Below are 14,672 nucleotides of genomic sequence, written 5' to 3' on the forward strand. Positions count from 1 at the left end.
TCCTTTGGCAACAGCCAATGAGAACTCAGCCCGCGCAGGTTTGGAAAGGGGGGAAGCGGCGACGGAGGTTAAAAGAAGGCAAGCGGTAGGTTGTCCTAGTAAAATCGGGCTGCCTAGGCCGGCGATGTAACGGGGTTGCCTCCGACAGTCGCCCGGGGGGGGAGGGAGGGGTCTACTTAATTTATTGTCAGTTGTATGGTTATCTTTGAAATCACTCAAGGCGGTTTCAAAATTTAAAATGAAAACCCTAGAAAAGTAAAACAGCGCTCGGGATAAATCGCCACGAGACAGTCTCCACAGTACAGTCTGTAGACGGTGAGCCTATAATAAGACATCTGTGAGACCATAGATAAGAGAGCATAAAAACCGGCATAGTAAAAGATGCCCGGCTACGAAATTCAGCCAAGGTTGTCATCAGCCCTAAAGACAGGAGAAAGGAGCTCCCCAGGGCGAAGCGTCACTCGGGCAGGTCCGTCGGGCTAGGGGAGCAAGGGGGATTTCCAGCATCTTTAACCCCAACCAGTAGCGTGAGCCCAGTCTAAATTTTGTCACTCTTTTCTCGTTTTCTCAGGGTATCACGCACGGCAGACACGCTGCGATAATGGTCATTCCTTCTCCCTAAATAGCCTTGCAAACTGAAGAGGGGGAGCAGAAATGTCTTATCAGAATTCTTAGCATTGCTGCATTTGGGGGTTGGTAGCTAAACTAGTTCAGACTCTCAAATTTCTTTTTTTTAAAAGCAACTATTACAGTATCGCCACAATGACCCACTTTAGGTCAGGCTGGCACCCATTTGTTTGTCCCCCCCCCCCCCCGAGAAAAAAAGCCGCTGTTTGTTTCGCCCCCCCCCCCCCCCCGAACTGTGCAGCGTGCTAATGGGAAGAGGAGGCTGGAACACACTGCTTGTGAGCTTGTTTTTCTAGATGCCTCAACAGTGATCCTCAACAGGGATCACTCTGCTTGTGAGCTTGTTTTTCTAGATGCCTCAACAGGGGTATTCGCATTTACTTATGGTCATGATTATTACCATGATTGATTTGATTTTTTTTTTAAGTCTGATTTAAACAACTAATTATTACTTTAAATTTAAATCAAAATTTTCTGTGTAGTATTTAGATGTTTTCTAAATAACTGCTATAACCGTGAAACACTGATTCAAAACCCTTATGCAGCTTCAGAAGGGACACTGTACATTATTGAAAACACTTAATATTTTTAATATTTTAGAAAATGATGTAATAAATACTCATAGCCTCAAGAAGGGTTTATCAGCAGCTACAACAGGCTTTTGTAGATAGATGTTGGTTGGAATTAAGATTAGAACATGCTTCCCACACACACACCAGACTTCCTTTCTGTCTTAGCCTGCTCCTCTTTTTTAACTGTTTTATAACCCTGTCAAAAATAATCTCAACCAAGAGCAAGGGCTGTTGATAATTACCGGTCAGGTCATTGCTATGTCTATGACATGGTAAATAAATATGCATTTTCTTTGGTATATAGAGTCAGAAATATTTATAACTGAGCCACTTGCAGAGATCAGGCAGTTCTTAGGCATAAAACAGGAGTAAATGGTGGTGACATAGTAGGATCAGTGGATGACATCAGGGGCTGACTTTCCAATCCTTCCCCCAAGTAGCAAGCCATAATATAACTCCATAAACTGCTGTGCTGTATGATTAAGTTGTTTTCGTAAATTGTTCAGTGCGTTATGCGTTTAACTTTAAGAAATTTCGTTTTAAATGCAGGTTTTATTATAGTCAAACTTTAGCTTAAACTTTTATTTTAAAAAAACCCAATTTTTTCTTTACATTTTATTGCTGCTGGGACTTTGGTTAGCAACTGGTTTTACTGCACAATAGTATGTCGAGACAATTCTCACCCCCCTCAGTGTGCTACTGGAAACTTTCTTGTACTCCACTGATACACGGTGCCTCTCGCTTGGGTTTATAATGATGGGGCCTAGGTGGAGCCTGGCAAGGGGCTGGGTATGGCTCACAGACTACCAGTTGCTGATCCTATGATAACGTACAAGGTGCCCTACTGTGGTCCTGTCCATACGAGGCCTTTTGGGCCGGGAGCGGGACAGAACGGGGGCGGAGCAAACGGGCACGATCCCACGGCAACATCTGGGAATCGTTGCCTGCCCGTCCCTGTTCCGTCCCAAACGGCGATACCGCGCTGTAAAAAAGAACCACCTACCTAGGTGGTTGTATCCCTTCCAGCGCCGCAAGCCGGGCCGTGGGATCGGGTGGCGCGTCCTTGCGCCGCCGGCCCCTGGCCGTACTGCGCATGCTCGAGCATGCGCCGTTCGGCAGCCTCCCCCTCCCATCGGACTTTCCTCCCCGGCATCTGATTGTGCCGGGGAGCGATGCGCCGCGGCTGAGGGGATCCATGGGATCCCGCCGCGGCGTCTCAAGTTCGGTGCGGCTCTGCTTAGCTGCGTTTCAGCCGTCCCGTGTGGCAGCAGCCTGAGTTTCTTATAATTGCATTTATAAGAGATAGTGTTTTGATAGGTTTGATCTGTCAGATTAAGCTGTAGAAGTGGAAAAAAACTCCCTTGCACATGACAGCACACATGCTCTCTCTGATATTGGATTTGGTTGCTTTAGATATTTCATTTTTCCTGATACAAATTCCATGACCCTAACAGTTGTTTGTCAGGCAGAAATTCTCCATTTGAAAAGAGGCATCTTTGAATTTCTGTCTGTCATTCAGCTCTTAAAAGTACGGATAGTTTCAATGAGTAGCTGTGTTGGTCTGCAGCAGAACAGCTAGATTCGAGTCCAGTAGCACTTTAAAAGTACAGAGTGCATGACAGGTGATGTTCTGTATTCTTGGTGCTTGGGGGGGGGTCAACAGTGGGAGGGCTTCTAGTGTCCTGGCCCCACTGCTGGACCTCCTGATGGCACCTGGTATTTTTGGCCACTGTGTGACAGAGTGTTGGACTGGGTGGGCCTTTGGCCTGATCCAACATTGGCTTCTCTTATGTTCTTCTTTCACGTTCTAGTCATTTGATGATCAAAGACTTAGGTGAAATCCAGTGAAATTGTTTAAATCTTGTAAATGTATTCAGTGGATTCAGAGTTTCCACACTTTATGTATTCTGGGATATTAAACCCATTACCAATAGGAAATTTCATCATACTCTTAAATTCACCATATTCTGTTAAATTCTGGATCAGACTGATGCTTTGTATAGATTATTTTCAGGAAGGGGATCAGCTGTACCTGCAGTTCCCAGCCTTTTTGTTATGGTGACTCCAATCCAAATTTACTTAAATAACCGCTTAAAGAAAAAAACCAGAGAATGCACAAATCAGTGAAACTGCAAAAGCCTGGGGCCTCCTTTCACAGGCTTCGCAACCCACTTTTGGTTCAGGACCCACACATTGGGAAATGCTGTGCTATACTACTGTTTTGTTTTCAAGCTCCCTGAAGTCGGCTTTAAGTGTGACGCTGGCAGCCAAGATCGTATGCATACGGCACTGCAGGCACCCAGCATCTGATTTACAGTTTTTCTTCAGTTGTGGCATGTGCAGTGTTAGCATGCCAAAGTTCTGTAGCTCAAGTGGGCAACATTGCGTGCATGCTGGGATTACATGGCCCATGTTAAATGAGACGTCAGCTTGCATAACACTGTATGGAAAGGTTCTTGCCTGTCAGCATCCCATTTAAATGAGGTCTGAGTTTAGTGCCCATCTGTGTCATCCAGCCATATAACAGAACTGCGTGGTTCCAATTTGCCATGGTCTTCAAAACTGTTAAATCTAAAAATAAATGTAGGAATAAATGGGCCGTTTCATAGCATTACTTGTCTGTATAATGAGATTTTTATTAAAGGATAAGCACAAAAAATTAGTTCACAGTTAATTTATCTGGAAATAATGAATTTCAGTTTTAAATTAGATCGCAAGTTCTATTTGTAGACGTTTAATACTAGTTAAAATAGTGTAGCAGTTTGAAACATGAACATTCCTGAAACTGGTAATAGAGGTTAAGCTTCATTTTTTAAAATTAATCTCTGTTGATTTGTAACTAGTGATGGGCAGACTCTCCAAGCTCAGTTCATGATCTGGACAGCAATTATTAGCCTGTAGGGAGTTCACCCATCACCAGTTATAAATCAACAGAGATTAATAGAAAATTGAGCTTAATCTCTATTACTAATTTTAGGAAATTGGAGAACATTTGGGAGAGAGAGCATTTTTTCTCTTTAGAGATTTAAAATCTGCCCACAATTGCTGAGCCCCTCTCCATAAATCCCCAAGCCCCTTCCCTGTGACAGTAGCTGCTCAGGCAACAGGAGAGATTTTGGTCTCTAGCTTTCTCTGCTGCCTCCTCTTCTCCCTGTTCTTGGAATGAATAATACTATGGCACCATCCCAGGGCCCAGAGACTCTGGAGCAGCCACATGGGCAAGGGTTCGTGATGCATGGGACACTGCCATTCTTGCTTTCCGAAAGATGCGTGGAGGGGAAGCCTTGCTGTTGTACCAGTAGGTAGCCAAATGGGTGGAGAGGAATTCCTCTATAGCAAGGATTAAAATCCAAGTTGCAGAAGGATTCATTGGGTTGTAACGCTCATCTCATATTGAAGTTTGAAGTTTGTGCCCTGAATCAAGCAGTTATGAATTTGCTGAGTGACAATTTACAACCCGTTGAGTAATTGTTTCTTTAATTTGATAAGCAATTTGCTTGTGTTAGTCATCAAACATGCAATCCTAAACAGAGTTACACATTTCTGAGTCCATTGAAGTCAGTGGGCTTCAAAGTGTATAACTGTAAGATTGCACTAAATTATAAGCCCAGAAAATAGGAGTAAAAGAGGATTTTAAAACTGAAGGGTTGCATCCAAAGAACTATGAGAGGAGCTCTCCTCACAGGATAGATCTTTCCTGCCTTCCCCTGCAACCTTTCATTCTACCCAACAAACTGCTCCTGAGTGCTTGGGGACTCTTTCGCTTGGAGTAGAAGCTGTTTCTCCCTCCAAAGAACTTCTCCAAAGGTCAGGGAGTATTGTAGTAACGTTCCATTATATACAAGGGACTGCTATGGGAAGGGAAAATTGTCAACAGTAAGGGGGGAAACTCCTCAAAACAACCTCAGGCTTGGAAGAATTCAGGCCATCATTTTTATGCAAATTCTTGATTCTCAGCAATTTTTCTAAGAAGTGAATACACATTTTTAGGCTTATCTCTGCCAAGGAAGATATTTCTTTCTTAGAAACATGTAAGACAATTACATGTAAGACTGTTACTATTACATGTAAGAGTCCAAAAGCTTCATTGAAAGAAAAAGATAGCAATATGATTAGACTTACATGTGCAAGGGGTAGGCAATGATGTATTGTCTCTCCTATTGTAGATTTTACAAAATGTAGTAAGTAGGGATGGGCATGAACCCAAAAAAAGCAGTTTGGGCCAGCCCCCGAACTGAGACGGTCCAGTGAGTTCAGTTTCCCCTTTCTCCTGGTTGTGGCTCACGGGGGGGGGGGGGGATTTTAAAGGGGGGGGGGCTATTTAACCCTTTGGTTTTGCTTTCCCCCTTCAAAATGGAGGAAGTGAAACTGAAGAGTTAAATGGCTGCTAGCTAGCCATTTAAATCTAACAGCTGACCGGCAGACCCCGTGCTACTTAGCTATCAGGTTTAAATGGCTGGCCCTGAACAGCCGAACCGTCCACAAGTTCAGTAGATGTTTGGAGAGGGAGCTTTCCCCAAACATTGGTTTGTGAACTGGCCCAAGTTTGGGACAAGTTTCAGTTCATGCTCATCTCTAGTAGTAAGCATGCTTTGCAGTCACTGAATTCATTCCACAAGCCCTGGAGTTTTCATCCTTTTAAAGTCTTCTTTCAGCCTACAGTAAAATGGTACTGTTTGCTGTACAAAAATTAGACATTAATTTTTTGATGTCATTTTACATGCAAATGTCAATATAGAGATAATATTTATTCCCAGGCTGAAATTTTCCAAGCACATGTCTCTACCACAGCAAGATCTGGATTTAGAGGATGCCAAAGAGCAACTCTTAGAAGAGTGTGAAGGAATATGGAAACATGTGGAAGAGGTAATTTCTCATCTTTTAGAGATGGTTTCTGTTATATGACAGCTAAATACGTTCCAGTCATGGAGGAATGTTAAATACCTGTGTGAGTTGTACTCTCTCTTTTCTCTTTTTAACCAAGTGCCAGAACAAAGTAACATTTCAAGAAATAGAAACACTTCCAGCTACTGATCCCAAGGTAAGGCCAGAGTTTCAGAACCTCACTGAAAATGCTTTATGTACATGGTGTGCCATACTGAATAGACTTCCAAGCTTATTTATTATGCATTTATATACTTATTTAACAATGCTTAACACATTTTAAATCGTGACAGACTGATAAAAAAGCAGGACAGAAGCTTCAACAGTCAGCTAAGCTTTAATCACAAAAAATAAGAATATTTCCAAAATATGTTGTTTTGATTTTATTAGAATAATAGCCACAGAAAAGTGGATGTAAGTGGATTAATTGTGGTATCTAGTGTTTGATAGCAGCCTGAATCTATCCTCAGCCATTCCTGTTGTACAGGCTTTTTCCTGCACTATAGTGGCTGTAGGATTGATGGAACTGCCCTGCTCCATCTGTCCTGCCTCACATAATTGCTAACAGAATAAAGTCTTAGACAAGAACTGAATGGAAACTTGGGAGACACTTCCTCCAAACCGGAACTGAATGGTGCAATATGTTCTAGATTGTACTGCATCATAAAATATCTACTTCAGCTACCCATTACCAATTCTTTGCCAGCACAAACTTCCTGTATAATCCTTAGAATCATGTACAAGGAGCATGGTAGTCCCTGCCCTGAAAAAAGTGCTGTACAAGAACTTGTCAAAGTGCGAGAGTTGCGGTGCACGTGGTTGCTGTTCTCCGAGTCCTAGCCCAGCGAACCAAGTCAGCTGCCCCCTCTGGCAAGGCAAGTCTCCTGATGCTGCTCTGCAGCAGAGCAGGAGGTTGGGTTAAAGATGAGTACTGGAGGAGGAGAAAGTGGCTATGCATGATTAGGTAGCTAAACCTTTGCCATTTTTGCTTTTTTTAATATAATGGTAAAACATATGCTAAGAATGCATTTAAATGTTTGTAATATTTGACAGCTATCTTTGCTACTGCACCGGATGAAGAGTTTAACAGCTGAGTTTAACCAGTGGCAGAAAAGAACACCAGAAAGTAAGGCTTTTCAGTGGAATACTTCTAACAGGATTTTTAAAGCCATACCTTAAATGATCAAAATGTCTGTATTTTAATAGGTGTGTAATAGTGTCGAGCAAGGGAACCTTTATCTTTAATAGTGTATGAATGTTGTGTTAGTTATAGATGTTATAGCCGATATCTGTCTTTTCTTGTGTTTTAAGGCCTTTTCACTGTGTTCTCTGCGATCTGAGCACATCTGTCCGTCTTTATTTCTTATTCCCAGTTGAAATTTGTTCTTCCAAAAATTACCGTTAAAAAATCAGAGTAAGTGCAGTATCCCTGACATGAAGTTTTATGAAAAATTATAGGCATGATTATTAGAAATTTGCAAGAAATGCAGTTTTATACTTAGAATGGGTTGGATCCTGTGTGGATCTATTCTGCTGATGACACCAGTCTTCTGTGGAGCCAGGTGCCCTCTGCTGGCGGAAGAGCATCTTGAGCTAGTGAAGGGTCCCCTTGTGCTGGAAACAGCACTGTCACTAGCAGAATGGATCTGTCAGTTTAATCCAATGTAATGTCGTGCGCCTCAGCGTCTAGTCACGCCAGCCACATGACCACGGAAACATCTTCAGACAGCGCTGGCTTTTTGGCTTGGAAACGGAGGGGAGCACCACCCCCTAGAGTCGGATTCGACCGGCTTTCGAGCAAGGGAAACCTTTGCCTTTACTAATGTCGTGAACACATCACATGGCTCTGCGACTTCAAACAGTTTAGTATCACTCTAGTAACTCTGGGTAAAATGTTATTTATATTGTGCTCAGTGGTCTTGGAAGTGGTTAACTTTCTTTAGAATGCATTCCTTACTTGTATTCTCTATCTCTAACATTTAATGTTGGTTAGAACATCATCAGCTGGTATACTTGTTAATTATACATTAATATTACAGATTTCAGATATACATCTAAGTATAAATTTGGGGAGAGCCATGGCTCAGTGGCAAAGCATCCCTGGCATTTCTAGTAAAAAGGATTAGGTAATAGGTGGTTGAAAGAACTCTACCTGAGACCATGTAGAGCTGTTGCCAGTCACACTAGACAATACTGACCTTGATAGACCAATAGCCTGACTTATTATAAAGCAGCTTCATGTGTCCAAATAGCATACCCAAATACCATGTAAGGAAGAACAGTTACTGTTTGTAAAGTGATTTTTGTAAGCACTTCAAGAATTGCAGCCTGCATCATGAAAGTTATTAGACTATTTGGCAATACTTTTACTTTGGCAAGTCAAAGAAAAATAAGAACCCAGGGCTAACACAAGACAAAGATTTTATGGATAATCAGCATACAGCTGGAACATTGCCTTACCACCACCATTATCTGCAGTTTATAACATAACACAGAATAATAATAATATGTGTGATCTCTGCATTTTTCTAAGCATACACGCTGTTACATCTGAAATTCATCATCATCATCATCATCATTTATCATAAACTGTTATTGAAGTATTGAAGTATACAATATCTATAGAAGGTTTTTTGAGGTCACAGCTCATTCGCATCTGCACACATACTCCTCTGGCAGCTGGCCTTGGGCAATCTTAGCTGTACTTGGGATCCAGAGACCATACAGCCTACAGGTCCTGCGCAGCTGCTGGCACCATTTGCTGTTAGTCCAAATCATTGAAATAGCTCCCACAAATCAGTTCGTTTATTTAAAATGTTTATTAGTTGCCTTTTTACTTTGTGGAACTGAAGGCAGCTTACAATATAAATAAAACAATGATTATACAAAACACGCGAAAGACCACAATTAAAAATCTCCAATTAGGACTGCCAGTAAGTAAAAGCTAAATTAGTCAAATGCGGTCCAAAATAAAACTGTCTTCAGCTGCCTCTTGAAGACTGAAAGTGAGGGGGCCAGGCACATCTCCTTGGGGAGGCTGTTCCGTAATCATGGGGCTGCCACAGAAATGCCCCCTCTTGTGTACCCATTGGATGAACTTTGATTGGTCAGAAAATTAGGAGGGCCTCTCTCTGCAATCTTAATTTCCATGCAAGAACACATAGAAGAAGATGGTCCTTCAGATACCCTTGTCCAAAGCCATGTAGGGCTTTAAAGGACAAAACCAACACCTTGAATTGGGCTCGGGAGCAGATCGGTAGCCACTGTAATTGCAGTAGTATCGGGGTCACACGTACCAAATAGCTGGCCCCAACCAGCAGTCTAGCTGCAGCATTCTGCACTAGCTGCAGCTTCCAAACACTCTTCAAGGGTAGCCTCAAATGAAGGAGATTGCAATAGTCCAGTCTAAATGCAACTAAGGTATGGATCACTGTGACTAGATATGACTGAACCAGGAATGGATTCAGCTGACACAACAGCCAAAGCTGAGCAAAAGCCACTGCAGCCACCTGATTTTCTAAGGTGTTACCTGTGTCAACCAGCACTTTTCAAGGGGAGTATAATGTCATCCAAGACAGGAGAGATCTCAGGTCCCTGGTCTGCCTTCCTACTAATCCAGAGAATTTCTGTCTTGTCAGGATTAAATTTCTGCTTGTTCACCTTCATCCAGCCCATTACAGGCCACTAAGGAAGACTCTGCAGAGGAAGGCAATAGCAAACCACCTCTGCTTCTCACTTGCCTTGAAAGCCCGTTGCTGGAGTCATCGTAAGTTGGTTGCAACTTGATGGCACTTATGGACATATATAGTGGCTTCCCATCTAGACCTGGACCTGCTTCACTTCAAAGAGATTCTATTCAGAGTCAGGTGGCTTCAGTGTGCTATGTGCTGAAGACTATACAGAATTTGCAGAAGACTATACAGAAGACTATACAGAAGTGTCCCAAGTTATATCCAAGCTGAAACTTTAAGGGTTTTTTTAATAGTGCATGAGTTCTGCCATTGTTAATTTCTTCATATGGTAACATTTTCTGATGAAAGGCTTAAGTCCCTGGAGGGCACCATGGAAGTGCTCCGTCCATACATTATTCCATTCATTCTCTGATGATGTAAACATTTAGTTTTGACTTAGCCTATTTCCATCTTTGTGGTTTCCTATATAAGAGCTTCGTATGCTTAGTCTGTAACATATCTACATTTCTAAACGTTCTTTTTTGCTCATTTGTTTACTTTTTCTCTTCTCAACATTTCATTTGTTTTAGCATTCAAGTGTTATTCTGTCCACAGAAATAAGATAGACAGCAACTGTTGGGCAGTTTGCTGAAGACAGCTTTAGACAGGCTGATTTTAGCTGCTGATAGTTTTCAAAGAGCTTTGGATTTCAACAGGGAAAGCTATATGTGATATGCAGTTCATGGGTAAAATTTGTGTTCAGACTTCGAGAGCTCTTAGCAAAGAAACTAGCAAGGAAATTAACCCATAATCTCCAATCATGTGCTTCACCAGAGCTCCAAATCCCATCACAGCCTACAGTGTCCCCAAGATTGGGCAATCCCAGCGTGCTTTGCTTCCAGCCAGTTACGATACTCTTCCTTCATCTCCATTCCCAAGCAGCTTCTATGTTTGTATCCTGTCTCCGTCCCAATGCCTCTAGTTAGTCTTAAATGCTATACACCTGTATGTCTGCATTTACATTTTTCTAGCTAGGGCCAAGTAGTGCAGCTAGCATCAATGAGTGATTCCACAGTATAGCATAGCCCTTTTTCTTCCAGAACATCTGGGAAAAGAAAAGAAGTAAGCAGGTGTTCATGAATCCCTTGAGATTTTACACTTCCAACGATTTGTCTTTCTGTGACTTTATTTTTCATAGCCGAAAAGGAATGAAAAAACCACCTCGATAATATTGAACATATAGGTTGCTACCAATCTTATCTTCTGATCCTTATATGAACAATATAAGGAATTATTAATAAATATTGTTATTTTATTGTATTATTTATTCCAGTTTTTACTTGGATGCAAATACTTGAATGTTTTTATACTTCTTTTATTGTTTTGAGACTTTGTTCTATTCTTGTTTTTTCTGTTTTTCCCCCCTGTATCCATCTATACCCATTTATACCCCGCTCTCCCAGCCAGACTCGGCTAGAAGGGCGGGGTATAAATCTGATAAATAAATAATAATAAATAAATAATACAGCTGCTCAATCTGGTTTTTATATAATTCACACCTGCCAGTGGTAACTGGGTGGCAGAGCCCTGAGGTAGTAAAGTGGGCTGTACCATTGTTTGTATAAATAAATCATCTGCAAACAAAAAACTAGCACAGCAAAGAGAAAGATTCTGCTTCCTCTCTTTGCTTGTGCTGGGTTTCAATTTTCAGGGAGTTTTTTTTTTTTTTTTTAACCTAAGGTAACATTCCAAAATGCAATCTGAAATACCACAGACCATTCTACCAACCTCATTCTCCTCCATGTGTGGACTGAGTCAGTGCTAAACACAGGTTAGAATCTTTCCCTTTGCAAAAAAGAGGAAATGGGGGAAATCACGTTTAAGTCTGTAATGTAATTATGTATAGTACTGGTATTTTGTTGGCATAGTCAGAATTCCTCAAAAATTGCCCAGTAAGTATTCCTAACCTTGCTCAATGTTGGGATCATTTTGGTTTAGTTATTATACACATTAACATGCCAGCTCCCAGGTTTTACTTTTTTGTGTAGTATTTTAATTATATAAATGCCTATGGGGAGAAAATAGTCAAAAAGTAGCAGCCTGTTTAATAATGAAATACCATTCTCTATCATCCTCTCAGATTCTCTGCTGAAAGGAGTTCTTTATGTTTTTGACAAGCAGGTCAAATCCTGTGTAGGATTTGCCCTTGTATAGCTGTCATGTCCTGAAATTAGAATACTGAGTCTAAATTAAAATCTCTCGTCCCAGAAGCAAATGTGTAATTTAAAAGTTAGACACAACAAGAATAAGGACAACAGATGAAAACAACTTCCGGTTGAACTGTTTGAAATAAATTGCAGCATTTATTTAAAAAAATAAATGGTTCACATTGATTTTACAGCAATGTTAATCAGATACCTAGACAATATAAAGACAGACAAAACCAATTTAAAACAGCCAAAATATTTGCAGAAAGGCTGGACAAGCCTCATTCATGAAACAGAATGAAAACGTTTGTATCCCCTGTGAAAGGATAAAGGAGGTGAGACCTGCATCTCCTCAGGTAAGTCATTCTTCAAAAAAAGGAGCATCACAGAAAAGATCCACGTTCTCATGCCCATGGTTCTCATTTGGCAGACTGATGGGACTGCCAACTAGCTCTGCTATTCTGACCTTAAGGGAGGCATGTATACATAAGAACATAAGAACATAAGAGACGCCAATGTTGGATCAGGCCAAAGGCCCATCCAGTCCAACACTCTGTGTCACACAGTGGCCAGAAATACCAGTGCCATCAGGAGGTCCAGCAGTGGGGCCAGGACATTAGAAGCCCTCCCACTGTTGACCCCCCCCCAAGCACCAAGAAGACAGAGCATCACTTGCCCCAGAGCCCCTAGCTATACCTTGTGGCTAATAGCCACTGATGGACCTCTGCTCCACATGCTTATCTAATTCCCTTTTGAAGCCGTCCATGCTTGTAGCGCCCACCACTTCCTGTGGCAGTGAATTCCATGTGTTAATCACTCTTTGGGTGAAGAAGTACTTCCTTTTATCCGTTCTAACCCGACCGCTCTGCAGTTTCATGGAGTGCCCACGAGTTCTTGTATTGTGAGAAAGGGAGAGCATATGGTGGGAGATGGTCCATCTGATATGCAAGTCAGTGCCCATGGAGTCCAGATTCAATAAAGTTCAAGGAGCTGAAATCATCAAAGCAGACAACTTGAAATCAATGCTGATAATTACTATAATTAAGTGAACTTATGAGACCTAAGTAAAGACACTCAACTCCTCTGTATTCTAAGTATTGAAATACCCTATTTTGCAGGAAAGGACAGAGCATTAATAAGTGAATTATTACCCTGTAAGACAGTTTTTTTTTAAAAAAACTTTAGTTGTGTTGTAGCAAGAATGATAGTTTTATTTATGTAGAATCCTCTTATGAAAGAATAGTCAAAATACCATAACAATATTATCAAAAGAGGAAGCAGTAAGGTGAAAAGAATTGTAAGGCATGAGAGACAAACCAATGGAGCCTCTAGAAATACTTGGGAAAACAGAAGAACCTTTTGGTGCTTTTCAAAAATAAGCAACAGAGTTCTGGAGAACGCTGGTTTCACACTGATACCTGCAAAAGCCCCATAATCCATTCATAAGGTAATTAGTAGATTCACATGTGGCAGGAAGTGGCACTGTGTTGATAGCTGCCAGGCTGATGTTATTGTATCACATATCCAAGGCTCATATTTTCAAGAGGCCTTGAATGAGGCCAGGGATCTCTCTTTCCATCAGGACCACTTCCACATGGAGAGGAAATAATTAGAAAGTACCATCCTTTTTGCTGTCGATTCCTACTACCTCAGCATAATGCATCAACAGAGACAGAAAGTCCAAGAGGAAGAAAAGAGAGAGTACCTCTCCTGACAACTTTTAACACTTCCTTAGGGAAGAACACAGTTTGAGATATTGGTTAGCTTACTTCCTTTCACTCAAAGAAGTGGCAACAAAGTTTTCTAGTATTGTACACATCTGTTATCTGTTGTTAAACTGATTTTCCATAGGTATGAAGCAGAATATATATGGCAATGAACTATATTGCCAAGAAAATATTATTTAATAAATACTGGTAACTTCTATTTTTCAGTAATTTCCACGAATCCAGATGTTCTGGTAGCACTAGGAAAAGACCAGGTATGTCTATTAAGTGATGAGTTGCATGTAACATCTTAAAATTAACAGATGTAAATATACCTATAACTAGCTTTCTTTAATGATAGAAAAGAGTAAGAGTCCAGTAGCATCTTAAAGACTAACAAAATTTATGGCAGGGTACAAGCTTTTGTGAGTGACTGCCAAGGAGTGGAGAGTTTTGCCGATACCATGGACCATCAAAAAGACAAATAAGTGGGTTCTAGATCACATCAAGCCTGAAATCTCCCTCTGATTTTCTTTACTGACTGGGCTGCCCTAGTAATGTGTTTTCTTCTTTGCTGAAGAACTCTGGCTGTCCCACCCTGTCAAAGTACAATATTTTGGCTTTTGGCTCAGCCTAGGAACCTAAGGGAAGGATCAGGAGCCCGCTTTAACTTAAAACAACTTAAATGGCACTTGAAGCATTTTGAAATTCAAAAATAACAAAATATTTTGTTTTACATAGAGGGGAAAGGTCAGGTGAAATCAGGGGGTTGAAATTTCTGAGGTAAAACCAGTACATGCCCAGACTTTATTTCTTATGTTTCAGGCTAATGAGAGTTTCTTAAGCTTTTCATAGTGACTTAAATCTTTATGTTCCAGAGGCTTTTGTTCCAGTGCTTTCTCCAAACACTTCAGTACACTTTATTTGAGTATTATTTTTTATTTTTATTTATTTATTTTCACATTTATACCCCGTCCTCCCCAGTTTCCAGAAGGGTGGCACACT

At 41.1% G+C, this 14,672-nt stretch overlaps 1 protein-coding gene across 1 annotated transcript in view; it reads left to right on the top strand.

Annotated features, from left to right (window-relative positions):
- Nucleotides 1–27: 27 nt before the first annotated feature.
- CENPK (centromere protein K) overlaps nucleotides 28–14,672 on the top strand; it is a 25,732-nt gene continuing 11,087 nt past the window's right edge. Inside the window, exons 1-5 of the mRNA XM_015410241.1 lie at nucleotides 28–85; nucleotides 5,957–6,065; nucleotides 6,184–6,240; nucleotides 7,137–7,209; nucleotides 13,896–13,942. Of these exons, the coding sequence (XP_015265727.1) occupies nucleotides 5,976–6,065; nucleotides 6,184–6,240; nucleotides 7,137–7,209; nucleotides 13,896–13,942 (267 nt within the window). The 5' untranslated portion in view covers nucleotides 28–85; nucleotides 5,957–5,975. The remainder of the gene's footprint in view (nucleotides 86–5,956; nucleotides 6,066–6,183; nucleotides 6,241–7,136; nucleotides 7,210–13,895; nucleotides 13,943–14,672) is intronic.

The sequence above is a fragment of the Gekko japonicus genome, unplaced genomic scaffold, assembly GCF_001447785.1.
Source record: "Gekko japonicus isolate JY-2015 unplaced genomic scaffold, Gekko_japonicus_V1.1 scaffold179, whole genome shotgun sequence".
Lineage (NCBI taxonomy): Eukaryota > Metazoa > Chordata > Lepidosauria > Squamata > Gekkonidae > Gekko > Gekko japonicus.